Source organism: Scardinius erythrophthalmus, assembly GCF_964197995.2.
Source record: "Scardinius erythrophthalmus genome assembly, chromosome: 4".
In the NCBI taxonomy this organism is placed as follows: Eukaryota; Metazoa; Chordata; class Actinopteri; order Cypriniformes; family Leuciscidae; genus Scardinius; species Scardinius erythrophthalmus.
Window position 1 is genome coordinate 4,268,543 of NC_138224.1, and position 23,644 is coordinate 4,292,186.

Below are 23,644 nucleotides of genomic sequence, written 5' to 3' on the forward strand. Positions count from 1 at the left end.
GATAGTTCACCCAAAAATGAAAATTGTCAACATTTACTCAACCTCATGTTTCAAACCTGTATACCTTTCTATGTTATGCTAAACACAAAGATGTTTGGAAGAATGTTTGTAACCAAGCAGATGTCGCTTCCCATTTAACTACCATAATCATTTTTTCTCCAATAATGGTAGTCAATGGATGCTCTATTTGCTTGGTTACAAACATTCTTCAAAATATCTTCTTTGGTGTTCAGCAGAAGAAAGAAACTCATACAGGTTTGGAATTTGGTGAGTAAATTACATAATTTTCATTTTTGGGTGAACTATCTTTATATAATAATTCAGTATTTTGCAATTGGTATTTTAGTTTGGTTAACAAATCGAGAGCTTAGAAGTATAAGGTTCTATCTCCGTTTATTGTAGTTTATTGAGGATCAAAGTTTTTAAACTCGGTTTATGTTTTGTGAGATGGAACCTTTTTATTTTATTAATAACTACTAACAAAATATTTTTTTACAAAAATAACACCACACAGGCATTAATAAACACCTAATGGATCAGATTGTCAAAAACTCAATTTCGACCAAAAGTGGAGATGGAACCTTATAATTCTAAGCTCACAAAAATGTTACACATTGAAAAAAATAGAGAGAAATTTTGGCTGTTCAAGATCAATACAATGTTGTGCTTAATCAGAACATGCTTCTTTTTTGCTTATGTCCACAAATAATGTGTTATTGTTTTTGATGTACACGTGATCAAAACGTTTTATTGACGATCAGGTCTGACTGGGCCAATTTTGAACCTTTTTAGAACCTTTGTCAAGATGTGTAAACCTCAAGACTTGATTGCCTTTCACGATGTTATACAATAGGTGTGTGATTATTTTATATGCAGGCTTATATATACACTTAAATTATGCAGCAACACATTTAAACACATGACGACGCATTTAGACGTCCAGGGACGCGCAGAGGAGACGTGGAATTCACGGCCAGAAAAGACGTGGAATTCACGGCCAGATGACGTCAAAGACGTCGGTTCAACTTTCATTTTGGAACTATTTTTCAACCATTACGGGACGTCTCTGTCGGACGTCTTTTCAACGGTCATTAAACGTCCAAATGTTTCCTGGGGTGGGCCAAGTGAAATTCCCGGTGGGCCCTGAGTTTTAACATTATTTATTTTTTCCCTGTAACAAAACTTTATTTTAGAACAAAAGAGGCAGGTCTTGAAAGGGATTCTGCTTTATTTACAGGGCTCAACGCTAAGGAGCTTTTCTACAGTCAGTAATAAAACAACAAATGACCAAATTACAAACAGTAGCACAAATAAATGCAATCGGGCAGGACTGAGGGGTCTGGGGCCTCTGGGCTTGAGTTTATGTCGGGGCCCTACCTACACTAAAAATGACCTCAACTAGAACATCATTTTGGAGTAGCACAAAATACACAAACATAAAATATGCTTTGAGGTTTCTAGAACAATTAATATGAATATGCCTACCCTTACGAAAAAAAAGTATACTTCAAGTTCATTTTATGAAGTATACTTGAGTAATGTTCAAGTATATTTTTAAGTATACTTTATGTAGTAAGTATACTAATGTCAATATGTACTAGAAGTAAACTTGTAAGTGTACTATTTTAATACCGCTTGGGACTAAATTGGCCCACTTGAAGTATATAAAAGTATATGTTTAAGTGTACTGTAAGTGTAACAGTAGTAAACTTTAAGTGCACAACTAGTTTTCTTTTAATGTACTCTCAGTAAACTACTAGGTTAGTAGTTTTATACTACAAGTTTTCTTTAAGTGAACTTAACATTATACTTATAGTTTACCATTTCTATATTATTTTTACTCTTTTAGTGTACTCTCAGTAAACTATTAGTTTATTAGTTTTATACTACAAGTTTACTTAGAGTACACTAAAAGAGTAAAAATAATATATAAATGGTAAACTATAAGTATAATGTTAAGTTCACTTCAAGAAAACTTGTAGTATAAAACTACTAAACTAGTAGTTTACTGAGAGTACATTAAAAGAAGACTTGTAGTATAAAACTACTAAACTAGTAGTATTCTTTAAGTGAACTTAACATCATACTTATAGTTTACCATGTATATATACTTCCGGCATACCAATCATAAATGTTTGAGGAGGGATTAACATGATGCCGACAGTGCAGCGACGTTGAAGGAGATTTATAGATCACATTACTCCTAGCTTTTTGCTATTTTTACTCTTTTAGTGTACTCTCAGTAAACTACTAGTTTAGTAGTTTTATTCTACAAGTTTACTTTTAATGTACTCTCAGTAAACTACTAGTTAAGTAGTTTTATTCTATAAGTTTTCTTTAAGTGAACTTAACATTATACTTACAGTTTACTATTTGTATACAATTTTTGCAGTTGCAGTAGGCCTGCAGTATACTACTATGTTCAAATGTTATTTTTTATACTTGAAAAATACCTTTAATTCTACTTTAATTTTAAAAACATTTTATTAGCTTCATCCTTTTTTATCAACACTTAAATGTCAGTAAGTTTCATAAAGAAAGGGAACATTTTGTTAAAATGTTGAGAAAATAGTTGAGAAAAATCACATTTTTGTCAAAGACTACGCCTTGATCAGATCAAGAACGATGATCAAAACACAGGTGGAGTAGATCGAGTCCAACACCCCCAAAGCTTCAGTCGTTTTCTCTTCATGGGTTAGGCCTACACTTCATTTCATTTGGAAACATTAAGCAGTTTTGATTTACAAGCTGTTTAATGTTTGATGTCACATTATTTTACATTTGAGTGAGCAATCTTCTATCACATGTTTCAGCTTCTTCTCCTGTGTTTTGATCCAGAGATTCTGTTTTATGTTTTACATATCTGTTTTATAGCAACACTTTAATCAATATTTTCAAACAAAGTTTCATAAGACTGTATATGAAAAACGATGTAAAAAAAGTATATTTAATAGGCTACTCGATCAAAAGAGTTAACACAACTACAAGCCAAGTATACTTTGAATAATTAAAATTTTAAGTATATCTTGATCAAAAGATTGAGTACAAGTATAGGCTAAATATACTTGGACTTTTCTCTCAGTATAAGTCAAGTACACTTAAGTGTATTTAAGTATATTTTTGAGAAGTATGTAAAATGTAGACTAAAAGTATGCTTTCTTCTTTTTAGTTTAAAAGAAGTATACTTGAATAAACTTATTTTCCATGCTCATTTTATTTACTCTATAAGCTATTCCACCTGAAACTTTGTTACTATATAAAGCTGAACATGTTAGTTTATAAGACGGTGTGTAATATTATGTTTTTAAAAAAGTATTTAATAAGCTCCTCATGAAAAATAGTAAACACAAGTACAAGCCAAAAATACTTAGAATACTTTATACTTTTAAGTATATCTTGATCAACAAGTATAGGCTAAATATACTTAGACTTTTCTGTCAGTATAAGTCAAGTATACTTAAGTGCAATTTGAAGTATATTTCTGAGAAGAACATAAAGTATATTTCTGAGAAGTATATGAAAAGTAGACTGAAAGTATACTTTCTTATTTTTAGTTTAAAAGAAGTATACTAATAGAACACTTGAATAAACTTCTTTTTTTTTGTAAGGGTAGCCAAGTCAAAGTTTATAGGTAATATTAAATAGTCATTATAATACAATAAAATACAGGTTATATAATACAAATCAAATAAAATCAAAACCCTGAAATAACACTGAGCAATAATGCTAGCATCTGTGTCCTTTTATGTCAGATTGTTTAATCAGGAATTTCGGAATAAAAAAGACACTGTAGGACTACAAATCAAATGAGATCAAATCAACAAAATACATCTTTGGATTTAATGCAGCTCAGACATAGCATGAACTGATTTAAACAGCAATTATAGTGGCATAATCAGTGTTGGTTTTAATGCTGTTAGCAAGGTTACAGACAGACAGATGAAGATCAGGATAAAGTTCAAATGCACTTCAAAAATACTTTTCTATACTAATACTAATCTAATTACAGTGTTGAAGCTTATGAATTGAAATCGTGAAATTTGTGTCAAGAACTAATAAAACAGAAGCCTACCAGTCATTCTCTACCATGTAAACATTGTAACATGTTTGTTCACTTTTTTTTAAAAGCACAAAAGTGTTCGTTCATTTAACTCACAGCAGTTTTAAAACCTTCATAATGAAAAATAAAACCTTCAATAATCAAAAGATATTTGTCCAAAAATTATGAAAGGATACTTTTTTATTTAACTTTTTTGTTTAGCATTTTAAATTAGTTAAAATTTGTATTTTATTATATCATTATCAACGGCTCAGTGTGTATCACTGAGAAACGTCCTGCTCGAGTTGTCCTTGCGATGGAGGTTTGGGTAGAATGACTAGTTCTTCCAGTGTTTCATCATTGCACTCGCGCTCGGATTTATATGGTAAAATCGACGTCATTGTTCATTACTGTGTTTAGTTTACGGTGTAGGAAGCCTCAGGACATGCAGAGCTGACGTTGTTATGGCAATGGGCATTTTTGTTTTCGACACACACGCTGTACGCTGTAAACCAATCACAACAGACTGAGCTCTCTGGCCAATCAGAGCAGAGTAACTCACGATTGATTCATCTGACGAGCCGTTTGAGAATCATTGAAAATGTGGTGATGTGCAAATGTATTTTATGAGAAAATTAAACAGTTTTTTTACCTTTGATGCATGTAGGAGACTCCAAAACAACATTAGGAAACTTTAAAATAGCATAATAGGGGTACTTTAACAAAGATGAATCTGTTTTTAATACAGTTAACACTTCAGTGTTATTTTACATTTAATTATTACATATCTGTAGCTGAATACTAGCCTGACTAAGTCAGACTTCGTACTTTCGCTCAATTTCATTTCGCTTCTGTGCTCAGTCTGAGATAGCGACCGTTTTCCCCGTTTTCCTCCGGTCTGAAAACAGCCGGCCAATCAACGAACAGAGGGCGGGCTGAGAGCCGTGACGTAGACGCTGATTGTAGCGTGGAATGCGTAGATTTACTTCACATAATCTGCAAAAGCCGTTCACAGCCATGTTCACTCCGGTATTTCGCTCGATGGTTTTGTTTTCGCATCATACATGTGTTTACAGTGTTAGATGTGGCTGAAAGAGAAAGAAAACGCTTTTCAATTATGCCATGCCAGACTCTGTCTACGAAGCAAAGTAGCAGAGTTTGGTATTACTAGGCTACCTGAATACTACTGTTGGACCTTACTTTATTTGTAACTTTGTTATATTGTATTTATCTTGTAATTAGTTTATTTGCATTTTTTTTTTTTTTTGGTTATTTGAATCCGATCCGTGACTCAAAAACCATAATATGATTCAAACCCTGAGTTTTGTTATTCGTTGCACCACTAGAAAAGAGACAACGCTGACATGCACCAACATAAATTAGAAAGCTTTTACACTACTCAGTCATGACCAACCATACAAGAATTGATCATGTTTTATTGTAGTAACAAGATGTAGTTATACAATAGTTAGGCTGCTATTTTTCATAGAAAGTATGTAGAAATACAGAGTAGAGATACAGATACAAATAGAGATACAGTAGTACATTGTCCTATAAGCACTGATCTTACCTGTAATTATAGTTTTAACAAACGCCACAAGTACTTCTACTTTGAAAACATGCTTAAATAATATAAGTTATTACATATCTGTACCTGAATGCTACTGTTGGACCTTACTTTATTTGTAACTTTGTTATATTGTATTTAACTTGTAATTATTTTATTTACATTATTTTTTTTTTTTTGGGTTATCTGAAATCTGATCCATGACTCAAAAACCATAATATGATCTAAACCGTGAGTTTTGTTATTCGTTGCACCACTAGAAAAGAGACTACGCTGACATGCACCAACATAAATTAGAAAGCTTTTACACTACTCAGTCATGACCAAGAATTGATAATGTTTTATTGTAGTAACAAGATGTAGTTATACAATAGTTAGGCTGCTGTTTTTCATAGAAAGTATGTAGAGATACAGAGATAGAGTAGAGATACAGATACAAATATAAATACAGTAGTACACTGTCCTATAAGCACCGATCTTACCTGTAATTATAGTTTTAACAAACGTCACAAGTACAAAGAAGAATCAAGAGCTTCATAGAATCTGGACTGTCATGAATTATGGACCAAACTAATTTTCTCTGTGTAAATTGTGTTCTGTTTTGATGATTGATATTAGGAAAAACCTGCCTTTCTGATATCCAAAAAGATTACATAAATCATTAAGGGCATGATGACTATTAAAAGTGGGAATTAAAATTTTTCAACAGAAGAAAATGTTAAGTGAAGTTACACTTCCCATGGCACTTTGAAGTAGAAGATTCTGTCATATATAAGTACTTCATACAATGAATGACATGCAAACAAGGAATTATGTTCATTATTGATTAATTGCAGTAAACAGCTTTGCATGTGTAGTTGTAAGTAAGCTACCACAATAAAAGAAAGAATATGCAAACGCTTCACACTTCAGCCTCAGTGGCTCTTCAAACTGAATCTACACTCACGCATCTGTGTCTGTAGTCATCATTACGAGATGCTCACTTGGTTAACTTCTACTGTTCCATCGTAACTCTAATACTGTAAATGTTTCACTTCTTTTTTTACAAACTGAGACGTGTTAGAATTGCTACAGATGTCAGGAGCTCAACTGGCCCAACTGCCTGACAGTATTCTCAAATTAATCATTAAATTCTAGACTTATTGTTAAATCATGTGAAGAGCATTTTTATGTGAGCATGTCAGACAAGAATTATTTTGAGAGCATAAAATAAATAGGAATTAAGCAAAACTAAGCAAAAAAATTAAGCAAAATCTATCCTAACACTTTCATTACAAAAAATTCTCCATCAAACATTTTCACAATATAAATACACTATATTGTGGTATAAATACTCGAGTCCAATATGTAATGATTGTGGTTCTGAGCTGTACAGATGGATCGTCCGCTGTGTGTCGGGTCGGTGTTGCTGATGGTCAGGTTCTGTCCGCTCTGCACTGGTTTCAGTGGTTCTTCAGTGTCTCTGTACCAGGTGTAGTTGAGCACCGGTGGGTTTGCATCACTGAGTACGTTTACATGCACCCTCATAATGCGATTATAATGGGATTTTGGCAATATTGCGATTAAACTTTACCTCATGTAAATGCAATACTTTGATGAAACTAATACGATTAAGCTTATAATCGTAGTAACCATATTTGCATTAAACGCAATAAACATGAATTTAAACACCTTAATCTCAGTGCTCGGTTCTACACGGATGCCGTGTGTTGTTCACACAACTTCATGAATGAACTCCGTGATATTTTTCTGAAGTTTTCTCTTCTCCAAATCACTAAACTGTCAACACAACTCGCTGCGCAGTCTCTGCTCCGTATCTTCATCCAGACGAACGCGACGGCAGTGTAGGCAAACCCGGTGTAGTGCCGAATTCTGTGACTCTAGTAGGCGCCTTAGTGATGGTAGGGTTAAGATTAGGATTGGGATTAGGAGTAGGTTGGTTTAGCACAATACAGCGCCTACTAGGGTCACAGAATTTGGTGGGTCACAGAATTCGGCGTAACACCGGCAATGCAATATACATCATGGCACTGAATAATATCTAGTGCCTCCTTAAAAATGTATTATGAATTTGATATGAGTAGATTAAAACATTCATACTGTATGCCTATCTGAGTTTGTTATTACCATACTTATTAGTGAATAATCAGAATAATAAAAAATTGCATGTAAACTGTAAGTGAAGAGTTCTGCTCGTGTCATGTAAACATCTTACTGCGTTTAAGACTTGATTATTAGAAATAATCGCATTATTGGTGCACATGTAAGCGTAGTCACTTCTGCAGCTCTGAGTCACTGAACGGCCCTCCTACAAAACCAGCTGCGTTTACAGACACAGATGTACATGTCCATCTAAAGGAAGAGAAAATCAATCAAGCAATTACATTATGATTTACAGCACTAATTCTAGATGATCAGACAGTGGCTTCTCATACAAAAGTGTCTTTTCAGTGCTGAAAGTCATATTGTGACTGTGTGAAACAAAGTATATATCACATAATGCTTTTATGGTGAAATGGCATCTTTTTCCTGTCAATCCATGTTTATTGTATGACCATAAACAATGCACTCCACCAAAACAATTGACCTTAAATATTTGGAATTAAAGTAACAGTGGAGGTTTTATATAATATGTTTAATATTAATATGTGTACGTGTGTGTGTGTGTGTATATATATATATATATATATATATATATATATATATATATATATATATATATATATATATATATATATATATATATATATATATATAAAATAACATTATTTAATATTGTATTTTATGCATTAAATGCTTTTATTGTTGACATTTACATTACAATTTATGTATGTAAAAAAAACTGATATAAAACCTTCACTGTATCTTTACTTTCAAATATTTAAAGTGAAGTTTTTATATTTAAAAATATATATAAAATAATTTTAATATAATATGTATAATATATATTTTGTGTATTTATTTACACTATTCCTCTCTCTCTTTCTCTGCATTAAAAAATAAATGATATGCAATATTTTATACTTCTAGTATATATGTGTGTATAAAGTCTGAAATCTGAAGTCTGATATAGTAATGACTGTGAGTAAATTAGAAGAGCCTCTTGATACTCACACTGGACGTCCAGCATCACTGATGCGTTCTGAGCGCCGTGTTCGTTCTGAGCTGTACAGACGTATCGTCCGCTGTGTGTCGGGTCGGTGTTGCTGATGGTCAGGTTCTGTCCGCTCTGCACTACTTTCAGTGGTTCTTCAGTGTCTCTGTACCAGGTGTAGTTGATCACCGGTGGGTTTGCATCACTGCTGCAGCTCAGAGTCACTGAACGGCCCTCCAGAACAAAACCAGATGCACTTACATGCGCAGATGTGTTTTTAGGCGCATCTAATGAAGGAGAAAAACATTTAGGCCATCAATTATTATAATTTTTCTTGTTTATTTTTTTTTAAGGTGATTAATGCTATGAAATAACACTGATGTAAGTATGGGAAATAATTAGTGACAAATACAAATGCTTTTTAAGTAGTACACATTTTCTCATCCATGTAAAAAGGGTCTGCTGTCAGCAGGTTAAATGACTACAAAGTCATGTTTATTATATTTGCATTTAGTTCTTGTCGTTCACTGTACATTTACAAGCCTAGTAAAGATTGAAAAAACTGTTTAAGTGAAGATCATTTATAGTAGCGGTTGATAATGCTACTCTGTGCAAAACAATTGACCTTAAATATTTGGAATTAAAGTATGTAACAGTGAAGGTTTTATATAATATGTTTAATATTAATATGTGTCCGTGTGTGTGTGTGTGTATATATATATATATATATATATATATATATATATATATAAAGGCTATATATAAAATAACATTCTTTAATATTGTATTTTATGTAGGGATGGGACGGTATGAAAATTTAATATCACGATTATAGTGACCAAAATTATCGCGATTATCAATGTTATCACGGTTTTGTTAAAACGAGATGAAAGTGTTCAAAAAGAGTTGATGATCACACTGAAGACATTTCAACAAGTTTTATATTTGAAAATCAACAAACAACAAATAAAACAAGCAGTTCTATGCACTTTTTAAAGCATTTCCTTTCTCCTTATAATGACGGTCGTCAATAGCAACGCATTATAACACCGCGCACATCCATTGTAACGGCCACCTAGTGTTAAGTAAGTGTTCATGACATGAATGTGGATGTGCCTTTAAGATAACTTCTATGGCGTACGTTATTGTATGCATGCTATTTTTATGTAAGCGCCCACGCACAGTGAGAGTGAGATTGTTCACGCAAAGAGGAAGATGACTGCTCTACCGCTGACCGTTGTTTTATTATAATGTGTTTACTTCCACTTTGATTTGTAGCGTGTTTTAGAGTGTTTTCTTTTCCCTTTTAACATTCGCTCTTCGACATGTATGTGAAGAGTGTGCTAAACTGAGAGAAAACATCAATAAAAGTCTCGTGGAACTAACAGTTCATTTGCACTGTCTTGTATTCTTCATCTGGGCAAACTTCAAACTCTCTGACAGACGTTACACCATGTATCACAATGGACGCGCTCTCTCGCTTCATTCAAATACAACTTGCCGTCTTGCGTCTCCGTTTTTAATTGTATTGAAAATTAAATCAGAGTTGATTTATTGTTTACAGAGTTTGATAATATTGTTGTGATCATCTTGTCTGAACGATTGTTCTCTTACGAGAGGTTCTCTCGTATTTGCGTAAGCTAGCTTACGCTATGGGAAAAGTCATCTTTTTCTCGAGATACTGAAGCCAAAAAATTATCCTAATTTTTCATATATTGTCAACCCAGTGCAGCAGGCAGCTCAGCAGAGCTAGAGCGGGCAATACTGCGCGCTCATTGGCTGCCGCGCGGCAACTGCTTAAGCCTACCAGTGAGCCCCGCGTGACGTCACGCCCAATGAGGGGCCCGCCATAAGGGGCGGCGTCAGAGCGTATATAAGGAGGGCTCGGAGGCTAAAATCTCTGATTTCTGTCTCTTCAGCGAAGCGCTCGCATCGCTGTTCTCCGAGAGAAGCCGCCGCCGTCGAAAGAGCATCGAGCCAGCTTAGGACAGCGCCTGAGGAAGCCGGACGAATTCTCGCCGCCTTCAGCCTGCCGTGCCAGCTCAGCTATCCGGCGACATATCCTTTTCTTGCTAGTGTGTGTGTGTGTTGTCGTTCACGCGACACTACTAAAAGAGCAGAGGCGTTTGTTGCAAAATGCCTCACAATTCCTGCGGCTCCTGCCGCTCTCACCTCAGCGACGGAGACCGCCATATGATCCGCGCTCTCTGCCTGGGACGTGACCACGCCGCCGTTGCTATGTCTTCAGGCGGCTGTGAATTCTGCGAAGAACTGCCGATGTCGACCCTGCGGGCTCGACTCGCCTTGTTCAACGCTGACCCCGCTCCAGTCTCCGGGCCGCGCAAGAAAAAGCGCCGCTCTCAGAGACCGCCGGAGTCCGAGATGCGAGACAGGCTTTCGCCGGAGGCCCTCCCGCGAGCCTCGCTCTCTCCTTCTCCGCCCCCGCTTCCCGACGCGCAGCCGCCGGCTACCGCCTGCGATGCCGTCGCCTCAGGGGATGAAGCGGAAGATGACGCGCTACTGGACAGCTGCTCTCTACTGGCGTCAGACAGCGAAGGGTGGTCCGGTTCTCACTGCTCCGTCGCTTCCTCTACTCACGAGTCTGGGAGAACCCATGCCAGTGTGGACGCCGAGCTTCTCCGCCTCCTCACTATGGCTTTCTACCGGAGCTTCACGCAGAGCTTTCTAAGTCGTGGGACGCTCCAGTTTCGGCCAGACTTCGCTCTCCAGCCACAGCGACCCTCTCGCACGTGGACGGAGCCGCGGAGAAGGGATAAATCAACATCCCTCCCGTCGAACAGGCGGTCGCAGCACACCTTTGCCCCCCATCCGCGAGATGGCGCTCAAAGTCTGCCCTCCCGTCAAAGGCCTGCAGGACCACTTCAGCCCTTGTCAGCCGCGCCTTCTCCGCCGCTGGTCAAGCCGCTTCAGCCCTGCATACAATGGCGGTCCTTCAAATTTTCCAGGCGGACCTCCTTCGTCAGCTGGATGAAAAGGGCCCGGATCAGACCGCATTGACAGACCTGCGCAGCGCGACTGATCTCTCCCTCCGCGCTACGAAGATTGCAGCTCAGGCTATTGGGCGTTCAATGGCTTCGTTGACCGTCACAGAGCGCCACCTCTGGCTGACGTTGGCTGACATGGGATAGGCAGAGCGGTCCGTTTTTCTTAACGGCCCGCTCTCCCCCACTGGCCTCTTCGGCCCGGCGGTGAGCGGCCTAGTGGACCGTTTTTCTGAGGTCCAGAAAGCTTCACAGGCCATGAACCTGTTCCTGCCCCGCCGCTCGAGCTCTGCTGCAGGCCGCTCGCAGAAACAGCCTCCTGCACGCAGCTCTACCCAGTGCTCATCTCACCCTCCGCCTTCGCAGCAGCGTGGCCGCCCGAGATCGCGGTCATCCAGCCGGCACAGGCCGCCGGCCCCACGGGGTCCCCGGCCTAAATTTTCACTGAAACCGGAGCCTGCGAAGTCCTCCTAGCACGCGCTGGGGGCAAAGACGGCTGAGTCCCGCCGCGGCCGGACCACCGTCCAAACTCTTCTGCCTCCCTCTGCCAGTCCCCTTATTCAAGGCTTCTGCAGTAGTGTTTTCCGCAGCCAACGAGACAGTTTCTCAACTCGCTCGCCTGCACACAAACGCCGTTTTTACGGCGACCCAGATAATTCGCAAAAAGAGCTCAATGTCTGGTCATCCGGCCCATGCCGGCAGTGTTATGAGTGTAGTAAATATGCCCACGTCCCCGTGTTCATGTCTACACAAGCACGATCACCCCCGTGTGTCCCACAGAGCACACTCACATAAAGCGCGCGTCTGCCGCTCGAGTGTTAAATGTAGGAAATGTGCCCACGCCCCAGTGTTCACCCCTACACACTGCCCACTCTGTCTCACATGCTCGGGGTTCAGATCTCATAAAGCCCCATGCCATCGGCGGTGTGCTAATAAAGAGTCCTGTGCCCGCTTCTCAGCACTCACACTCGCCTGTAAACACCCCCAAGCTAGAGACCGTGTCAGTGAGCACCGCTCAGCCGGTCGTCATTATCAGCGAGCCCCCGCTCCCCAACACCGACAGCGCGCTCGCGCTGCTGCCGTTTCGGGTCTCTTGCCCCGCGCAGAGCAGCGGGCGAGACCCGGAGGCCATTCGACCCCTAGCTATGAGTGCGGCTGCATGGAAAGCTATTCCGGGCGTGTCGAATTGGGTACTGAGCACTATAATACAGGGCTACTCGCTTCAGTTCCGCCGCCGTCCTCCGCGCTTTCGAGCACGCGTCGAGACGAAGGTGAATGCAGAGGCAGCTCATCTGCTTCATGCAGAGATAGCGAATCTGTTGCAGAAAGGGGCTATAAAGAAAGTTCACCCTTCTTTAACCGAGGCAGGCTTTTACAGCCGTTATTTCCTCGTTCCCAAGAAGGACGGAGCGCTAAGACCTATATTAGATCTGAGATGTTTGAACAAAGCTCTCATGAGCCGGCCGTTCAAGATGCTCACTACCAGACAAATTCTCGCGCATATTCGCCCGAGGGACTGGTTTATCTCTCTCGATCTGAAAGACGCATATTTTCAGATTCAGATTATACCCCGTCACAGGCCATTCTTGAGATTCGCCTTCGACGGCCAGGTATATCAATACACCGTCCTTCCGTTCGGTCTATCCCTGGCACCCCGTACATTTACGAAGTGCATGGATACGGCGCTCGCTCCCCTGAGATCACAGGGGATGCGAATTCTGAACTATCTGGACGATTGGCTCATTATAGCGCAGTCAGAGGAAGAGCTCACTTCCCACAAGATGACGCTTCTCAGTCATTTAGAAAGCCTGGGTCTTTCTGTGAACTGGGCCAAGAGCACGCTAACCCCCAGCCAGTCAATATCCTTTCTGGGATTAGAACTGGACTCGGTGGCCATGACGGCCAGGCTGTCGACACAGCGCGCGCGCTGTATTCGACTCCTCACCGCGTCTTTTCAAAAAGACAGGTGTTTCCCCCTGAGAACGTTTCAGAGGATGTTGGGCCATATGGCATCAGCTGCAGCAGTTCTGCAGCTGGGTCTGCTACGAATGCGCCCGCTTCAATGCTGGCTGAATGCGAAAGCGCCCCGCAGAGCGTGGGTCTCAGGCTGTGCCCGAATCAGAGTGACTCAGGGTTGTGTTTCAGCCCTGCAGCCCTGGCTGGCAGCCGACTGGTACCAACAGGGAGTTACGCTGGGAGCGATCTCACACCGCAAACTGATCTCAACAGACGCATCCAACACGGGTTGGGGAGCGTTTCACGAGGGCAGACCGGTCGACGGCCACTGGTCAGACCAGGAGAAAAGCCTTCACATAAACTGTTTGGAGATGCTAGCGGTCGAGAAGGCGCTCAAACACTTTCTCCCGTATCTGCACGGGCACCACGTGCTAGTCCGTACGGACAACATGTCAGTGGTGTCTTATGTGAACCGTCAGGGCGGAACCAGATCCAGAACTCTGCACGCTCTGACAGAGCGTCTTCTGATCTGGGCCCAGGGACCGTTGCGCTCGCTGAGAGCCGCGCACGTGCCCGGTCGCCTGAACGACGGACCAGACAGGCTGTCCAGAGACAGCGTTCCCCCCGGGGAATGGGCTCTACACAGCCAGACAGTACAAATGCTGTGGCGTAGTTTTGGCAAAGCAGAAATCGACCATTTTGCCACGAGCGAGAATGCTCAGTGCCAGAGGTTCTTCTCAAAAAGCGAGGACGCGCTGGCCCAAGTTTGGCCCAGCTGCCCGCTGTACGCGTTTCCCCCGATCTCGATGCTGCCGCAAGTGATAGCGAAGATCAGGGAGGCACGCTCCGCGGTGCTCCTCATAGCCCCGCGCTGGGAGAACCAGTTTTGGTTCCCAGAGCTGACGGCGCTGTCAGATACAGCCCCGTGGTCAATCCCGGTGAGGAGAGACCTTCTCTCTCAAGCCCGGGGCTCAATTCTACATCCCCACCCAGAGCATTGGTCTCTGCATGCGTGAGTATTCAACGGATATTCGTTGATCTGCCAGAAGGGGTAATTAACACGATTGCGCAGTCCAGAGCCCCCTCGACGAGGCGGCTCTATGCGTCTAAATGGTCGGTGTTTAACAATTGGTGTGCGGGTGGAAGGGGATGTGGAAGGTGGAATTGGTGTGCTTCAGCGTGGAAGGGGACCTGCCCGCGTCCAGAAGCTCTTGGAGGTAGTTCTAGCCCTGTGGAACTCCACAAGATTGAGCATTCAAGCTCTTACCCGCACACCAATTGTTAAACACCGACCATTTAGACGCATAGAGCCGCCACGTCGAGGGGGCTCTGGACTGCGCAATCGTGTTAATTACCCCTTCCAAGGTTTATGTTGCGGCGATTGCTGCGCTCGCCGACTCGGCGCGCGGCCGCGCACTGGGAAGAAATGAGCTCATTACCCGCTTCCTACGAGGGGCCAGGAGGCTGAATCCTCCACGGCCGCCTTCAGTGCCCATTTGGGATTTGTCTTTGGTCCTAGAGGCCCCTAGACTTGGCGGAGTTGAAATACCTGACGTTCAAAACTGTTTTTCTGTTAGCCCTGGCTTCAGTAAAACGCGTGGGTGACTTACACGCGCTATCAGTGAGCGCTACGTGTCTTGAGTTTGGACCTAATGACTCATTAGTCATTCTCAAACCAAAGCACGGTTATGTCCCCAAGGTGTTGGGTACTCCGTTTAGAGCTCAAATTATTTCCCTTTCAGGTCTTCTTTGCCCTGTTAGGGCTCTAAGGCATTACGTCACATGCTCCGCCACCTTCAGGCTTTCGGAGCAGCTCTTTGTTTCGTTCGGAGGGCGCACCAAGGGTTCCGCCGCCTCGAAACAGACGCTATCCAGATGGATAGTGGACGCTATTGCTACTGCTTATGCGTCCAAAGACCTGCAATGCCCCTTGGGCATACGGGCTCATTCCACCAGAGGCATGGCCTCGTCGTGGGCATGGTCCAGAGGAATTTCCATTCAGGACATTTGTATGGCGGCAGGCTGGGCCTCCCCCTCTACATTTGTTAGGTTCTATAACCTGGAAGTTCCCGCCTTGCAGGCTAAACTTTTGTCAGTCTAGTCGAGTATATGCCCTGTTCATGTGTGCACAGGCTAGCCACTCGATTTAGCTCTCCTGGTTGAGCTGCACTGGGGAATGTCAGACATATATTAGACCGGCTGCGCCGTTCTTTCTTCCCTATCAGTGCTTCTGAACGTGTGCTGGCCCGCCCCGCTGGCCACCCGTTTTTTCCACTTATGCTTCCCGGGCTCCGGGAATGTGATGTGGATGTAAGGCGCGCACGGCGTTGACAATAGGGTTCCTGTAGCGTAAGCTAGCTTACGCAAATACGAGAGAACCTCTCGTAAGAGAACGATACTAGGTTACTTGCGTAACCCCGGTTCTCTCTAGAAGAGGGAACGAGTATTTGCGTTCCCTGCCGTGCTCACGCCTCGAGCTCATGTCGCTTTATTCGACAGAAACCAGAGATTTAAGCCTCCGAGCCCTCCTTATATAAGCTCTGACGCCGCCCCTTATGGCGGGCCCCTCATTGGGCGTGACGTCACGCGGGGCTCACTGGTAGGCTTAAGCAGTTGCCGCGCGGCAGCCAATGAGTGCGCAGTATTGCCCGCTCTAGCTCTGCTGAGCTGCCTGCTGCACTGCGTTGACAATATATGAAAAATTAGGATAATTTTTTGGCTTCAGTATCTCGAGAAAAAGATGACTTTTCCCGTATCGTAAGCTAGCTTACACAAAATACTCGTTCCCTCTTCTAGAGAGAACCGGGGTTACGCAAGTAACCTAGTATCGTTTTGTACGCTGTACATAATGGATTTATAAACAGGTAAGATTTAAAACATTAATCTCAATTCAATGTCCCTGTAATTATGTGGTAAAAAATAAGTGTATAATGAATATAAATTATTATCCCTTAAGTGTAACTCTTAATAGTCTTGTTTGAACTTGTTCGTTCGTCTTTGGCTCAAAGCCACTTGCTGCGAACTTTTCTTTAACTTTTCGAAAGCTTCACGTTTATTTCAAGTGATTGATATAAAATAGTTCAACTTAAAACAACATTTTATGCCCATTTATTTCCCAGACGTAGTTTTGGGATTGAGGTCAAAGTTAACTTGCCTTGCGTTCACTGTACAACAGTTAATGGTCACACAACACGACTCGGCAGATCTAAAGTGTTTCTATTGCAGCGACTTTTTCTTGTGCATGTTCTGCTGACAGGGTGACCATCCTCGATTAGCCTAAGTTTCCCCCTGTGCCAGGATTAGCAGCTCATTTGCATTTAAAGGAACAGACACAAAACGGTGCGTTTTTGCTCACCCTCAAAAATTGATAATTTTAACATGCTATATAAAAATATCTGTGGGGTATTTTGAGCTAAAACTTCAAATACACACTCTGGGGACATCAGAGATTTATTTACATCTTGTGAAAAGGGCATTATACCACCCCTTTTAAATCGTACACATTTTCTCATCCATGTAAAAAGGGTCCGCTGTTAGCAGGTTAAATGACTACAAAGTCATGTTTATTATATTTGCATTTAGTTCTTGTCGTTCACTGTACATTTACAAGCCTAGTAAAGGTTGAAAAAACTGTTTAAGCAAAGATCATTTATAGTAGCGGTTGTTTTTATAGTTATTGTTTTTATATTTAAAAATATATATAAAATTATTTTAATATAATATGTATAATTTATATTTTGTGTATTTATTTACACTATTCTTCTCTCTCTTTCTCTGCATATAAAATAAATTATATGCAATATTTTATACTTGTAGTATATATGTGTGTATAAAGTCTGAAATCTGAAGTCTGATATAGTAATGACTGTGAGTAAATTAGAAGAACCTCTTGATACTCACACTGGACGTCCAGCATCACTGATGCGTTCTGAGCGCCGTGTTCGTTCTGAGCTGTACAGACGTATCGTCCGCTGTGTGTCGGGTCGGTGTTGCTGATGGTCAGGTTCTGTCCACTCTGCACTGGTTTCAGTGGTTCTTCAGTGTCTCTGTACCAGGTGTAGTTGAGCACCGGTGGGTTTGCATCACTGCTGCAGCTCAGAGTCACTGAACGTCCCTCCAGAACAAAACCAGATGCATTTACATGCGCGGATGTGTTTTTAGGAGCATCTAATGGAGATGAAAAAAATGTAGGCTATCATTTATTTTTTTTTTTTTATAATTGTAAAGTCATTAATGCTAATAAATAACACTAATGTAAGTATGGGAAGGAATTAGTGACAAATAAAAATGCTTTTTAAAAAGTACACATTTTCTCATCCATGTAAAAAGGGTCCACTATCAGCAGGTTAAATAACTACAAAGTCATGTTTATTATATTTGCATTTAGTTCTTGTCGTTCATTGTACATTTACAGTAAAGCTTGAAACAACTGTTTAAGCGAAAATCATTTATATTAACGGTTGATAATGCTACTCTGTGCAAAACAACTGACCTTAAATATTTGGAATTAAATTAATTAACAGTGAAGGTTTTATATATTATGTTTAAAAAAATAATAATAAATATAAATATATATATAATAACATTATTTAATATTGTATTTTATGCATTAAATACTTTTATTGTTGACATTAACATTAAAATGTATGTATAAAAAAACTGTGATATAAAACCTTCACTGTATCTTTACTTTCAAATATTTAAAGTGAAGTTTTTATATTTAAAAAATATATAAAAAATGAGTTTAATATAATATGTATAATTTATATTTTGTGTATTTATTTACACTATCCCTCTCTCTCTCTTTCTCTGCATATAAAATAAATGATATGCAATATTTTATACTTCTAGTATATATGTGTGTATAAAGTCTGAAATCTGAAGTCTGATATTGTAATGACTGTGAGTAAATTAGAAGAGCCTCTTGATACTCACACTGGACGTCCAGCATCACTGATGCGTTCTGAGCACCGTGTTCGTTCTGAGCTGTACAGACGTATCGTCCGCTGTGTGTCGGGTCGGTGTTGCTGATGGTCAGGTTCTGTCCGCTCTGCACTGGTTTCAGTGGTTCTTCAGTGTCTCTGTACCAGGTGTAGTTGAGCACTGGTGGGTTTGCATCACTGCTGCAGCTCAGAGTCACTGAACGGCCCTCCAGAACAAAACCAGATGCACTTACATGCGCAGATGTGTTTTTAGGAGCATCTAATGGAGGAGAAAAACATTCAACAATTATGTTACGATGTACAGCTCTAATTCTAGATAATCAGTCAGAATTGATTGAAATACGTCTTACACTGAACACGTAGCGTACGGGACTTGTTGTGTTTTGTGATCTGCTCCTGAAGCTGGTGTGTTACAGTGCAGGTGAAATTGGCTAAATGATGACGGTGAGTTACAGTGAAGATCAGATCAGAGATGAGCTCAGTTTGCTCCTGACGCTGCTGTTGTGTGACTCTCTCGTTGAGGAGGTGTTCAGGAGACGAGCTCCATGTGAGATTTGCTGGAGAGGAACAGAAGATCTTAGTCGAGCAGCGCAGAATCACAGAGCTTCCCTCCGTCACCTCCTTCACCTTCTGCTGATCCTTAAACAGACTCACTGTGGGTTCGGGTGGAGACTCTACAACACATAGAGATACAGTCAAACATTATAGGATTATCATATCCAATAATGAAGGCACATATTGTACAGTAGTTGATTTATTTATTATTTATGTCCAGTAACATTATCCAACTCATTTTGCATCGCAGACATAAGGTATTTTCTGTGAATGTGCGAGACTTCTGATTCATAAGCCGCATATTAGTAAATGATTAGAAGAATAACTGCAGTAACTGGTAAAACTATTTGCACTACAAACCAGTGTTTATGATAATAAATCAAAATAATATGATAACAATTATTAGTTTGCAATATAAAGCAGCATAACAGTTTTTGTACAAGTTAATAACTGGTGTCACCAGAAGCTTCGCACAATCACAGTTACTAATGCCACACTTACATTAATATAGAAGCAGCATGAACAATATGACACTCACCTATGACAGCAATTTCAACTTTGTATTCAGGTTTGTAGTAGCTATATTTCAGTTTTCCGCTGCTTTCAACTCTGAAGAAATACAACCCATTATCAATCTGATGGACATTATCGAAGCGGGTGGTGCAGTTTTTCTCTGTAGGAGTGCCAAATATTTCTCCTTTTAATAGTCCAGTGTCAGGGCTACTGGAGTCAAACACTACAGTGAGAGGGTTAGTGTTTCTGTCTTTTTGCCATATTCTCTTTGAATCTTCAGTGAGTTCTGTTACATATTCATCATCAATATCAAATGTGCAGGGTATGAAAACACAGGATCCTTGTAGAGCTTCTACTTTATTCGGCAGACTGATATTAAAAACACATAACACTCCTAAAACACACAGACAAGAGGAACTGATCACACAGAGTTTATATGCAGAATAAACTGCTGCACTTATTCATATGGAAATTATCTCAGAATATTAATTCAGCAGAGGAATAATCTATAAGAATGAAACCTTGTATCAGACATCCAGTGAGGAGGAACGTCACAGATATTTCCATCATTTACATTCACTCCACCTTACAACAGAAAATACAAACACAATCATATACACTCTTAAAAATAAACTGAAGAACCTTTAACATCCATTGAATCTGTCCATTCCATAAAAGCTTCTTTATAGTGAAAAAACAATGTTCTTTAGATTATTAAAAGGTTCTTCATATTAAGAAAAAATGGTTCTTTTAGGAAGTGTTCCCTGAAAGTTTCCATAAATTGTTCTTCTATGGAATCGCTGTGAAAAATCGCCTTTATTTTTAAGAGTGTATAAACTTCACAGCAGTTATTTCCTTTTTAAACTTTGGTGTAAACACTATTTATAAATCCAAAAACTATTTTTCATTAATGAGAGAAATGTCACGATGATTCGTTGAATTTAATTAAAAAAGAATTTCGTAAGTGGTTGTACACAATTGATTTTAGCTACATTTAAACAAATGCATTAAGTTGAACTTAATTTTATTTCAACTTAATGCATTTGTTTAAATGTAGCTAAAATTAATTGTGTGCAACCACTTATGATAATTTTTTTTTATTAAATTCAACAAATAATTTTTTCTGAATCAAAACTCTAAATCACTTTCATTTTGAACAAGTTTTACAACCTGATTGTCAAAAGACTGAAAATCTCTAAATGACAGAAGATTTAGTGTGTTGTGTGTAAATGACTTACCGGAGAAGAGTGAAAGAGCGACTGTGACTCTGAGGGAGATCTGTGTGTGAAAACAACACGTCTTTACTTCTATTAGAGTTTTACCACTTCCCCTTTCAGGCCGAACTAAATAACTATAGCCTGACTGAGTAATATATGCTAATCAGTATGAAGCTTATTGAATAATATTCAAAAAATCTTTTCTTTATATTTACTTGAAACATCTTGTGAGATCCAGTAACGCTTAATAATTACTAAATATTATTCAGGAATAAGTGTTGAATCACATTTAAAACGCAATCTGTTAAGGAAACATTAACATTTCATTTCTTTGTGTTTCTTACTTTTTAAGGTTGGCTATTATATTATTACAGTAAGAAACATGGGAAATTCAGGACTAAATAGCTTGCAGATTCTTTCCTACCCAAGATACTGAGTGAAACCTAAAGCAGAACAGATTTCAGCAAATACTGCTGTTTTGTTTCATGTTTGTTTCTCTAATTCTGACACTGATGATCAAATGTATGGAAGCTTGTTTCCAATTCCACCAATGAAATATTAATTACTCTCAGTGTCACTTTCATCAAAAAATTTGTCATTAAGAACCTTAAAAATAAAATGAGTTAATAATATTTTATATAATATAATATTTTATTTTGCCTATATTAACAGTGGTCTTGATGGGGGGAGGAGTCAGTTCTGCCACGCTCATGTACGCATTAGTGAATCTCGATCATATTAATCTCATCAACAGCGATCATAATGGAAAACTATTAAATATGAAACAAAATAATGCGGTCTTCAGGCACATCTCAGAATAGCTCAGAAGATAACTTGCAGAGCTGACAACTCTCACGCATTCAACATGAGATTCACGCAATTGACACTGACACGCTCTCACGGCACGCCCATTTTATCACACAGTGAAAAATCGCGAAGCAAAGAGAACATTGACACCGAACAGACAAGACAGAACAGGTTTATATGATATGAAACAGTCTCAGCTTTCTAATTCTATCAATTTTATTATGAAATTCAAACAATAAATATCTTTTTATCTCTCCTAAATGTGACGTGACAGATCGTGGCACGTGAACTGATCACAGTCCCGGCTCCAGCTTTGAGATATAAGGTGGGCCAAGTGAAATTCCCGGTGGGCCCTGAGTTTTAACATTATTTTATTTTTTCCCTGTAACAAAACTTTATTTTAGAACAAAAGAGGCAGGTCTTGAAAGGGATTCTGCTTTATTTACAGGGCTCAACGATAAGGAGCTTTTCTACAGTCAGTAATAAAACAACAAATGACCAAATTACAAACAGTAGCACAAATAAATGCAATCGGGCAGGACTGAGGGGTCTGGGGCCTCTGGGCTTGAGTTTATGTCGGGGCCCTACCTACACTAAAAATGACCTCAACTAGAACATCATTTTGGAGTAGCACAAAATACACAAACATAAAATATGCTTTGAGGTTTCTAGAACAATTAATATGAATATGCCTAGCCAAGTCAAAGTTTATAGGTAATATTAAATAGTCATTATAATACAATAAAATACAGGTTATATAATACAAATAAAATAAAATCAAAACCCTGAAATAACACTGAGCAATAAAGCTAGCATCTGTGTCCTTTTATGTCAGATTGTTTCATTTTAATCAGGAAATTCGGAATAAAAAAGACACTGTAGGACTACCAATCAAATGAGATCAAATCAACAAAATACATCTTTGGATTTAATGCAGCTCAGACATAGCATGAATTGATTTAAACAGCAATTATAGTGGCATAATCAGTGTTGGGTCTAATGCTGTTAGCAAGGTTACAGACAGACAGATGAAGATCAGGATAAAGTTCAAATGCACTTCAAAAATACTTTTCTATACTAATACTAATCTAATTACAGTGTTGAAGCTTATGAATTGAAATCGTGAAATTTGTGTCAAGAACTAATAAAACAGAAGCCTACCAGTCATTCTCTACCATGTAAACATTGTAACATGTTTGTTCACTTTTTTTTTAAAAGCACAAAGGTGTTCATTCATTTAACTCACAGCAGTTTTAAAACCTTCATAATGAAAAATAAAACCTTCAATAATCAAAAGATATTTGTCCAAAAATTATGAAAGGATACTTTTTTATTTAACTTTTTTGTTTAGCATTTTAAATTAGTTCAAATTTGTATTTTATTATAATAATATCGACCGCTCAGTGTGTATCACTGAGAAACGTCCTGCTCGAGTTGTCCTTGCGATGGAGGTTCGGGTTGAATGACTAGTTTATCCAGTGTTTCATCATCGCACTCGCGCTCGGATTGATATGGTAAAATCGACGTCATTGTTCATTACTGTGTTTAGTTTACGGTGTAGGAAGCCTCAGGACATGCAGAGCTGACGTTGTTATGGCAATGGGCATTTTTGTTTTCGACACACACGCTGTACGCTGTAAACCAATCACAACAGACTGAGCTCTCTGGCCAATCAGAGCAGAGTAACTCACGATTGATTCATCTGACGAGCCGTTTGAGAATCATTGAAAATGTGGTGATGTGCAAATGTATTTTATGAGAAAATTAAAAAGTTTTTTTTTACCTTTGATGCATGTAGGAGACTCCAAAACAACATTAGGAAACTTTAAAATAGCATAATAGGGGTACTTTAACAAAGATGAATCTGTATTTAATACAGTTAACACTTCAGTGTTATTTTACATTTAATTATTACATATCTGTACCTAAATACTAGCCTGACTACGTCACT

At 39.5% G+C, this 23,644-nt stretch overlaps 1 protein-coding gene across 1 annotated transcript; it reads right to left on the reverse strand.

Annotated features, from left to right (window-relative positions):
- Positions 1–5,924: 5,924 nt before the first annotated feature.
- Positions 5,925–20,955, reverse strand: LOC308689736 (B-cell receptor CD22-like). Its single transcript, XM_081363615.1, has 8 exons — positions 20,908–20,955; positions 20,191–20,254; positions 19,695–20,063; positions 18,952–19,275; positions 18,594–18,860; positions 17,559–17,825; positions 8,721–8,987; positions 5,925–7,958 (listed from the first exon to the last, which is right to left on the reverse strand). Exons 2-8 carry the CDS (start codon positions 20,237–20,239, stop codon positions 7,933–7,935), a joined length of 1,569 nt encoding a protein of 522 aa, XP_081219741.1. The 5' UTR covers positions 20,240–20,254; positions 20,908–20,955; the 3' UTR covers positions 5,925–7,932.
- Positions 20,956–23,644: the final 2,689 nt, after the last annotated feature.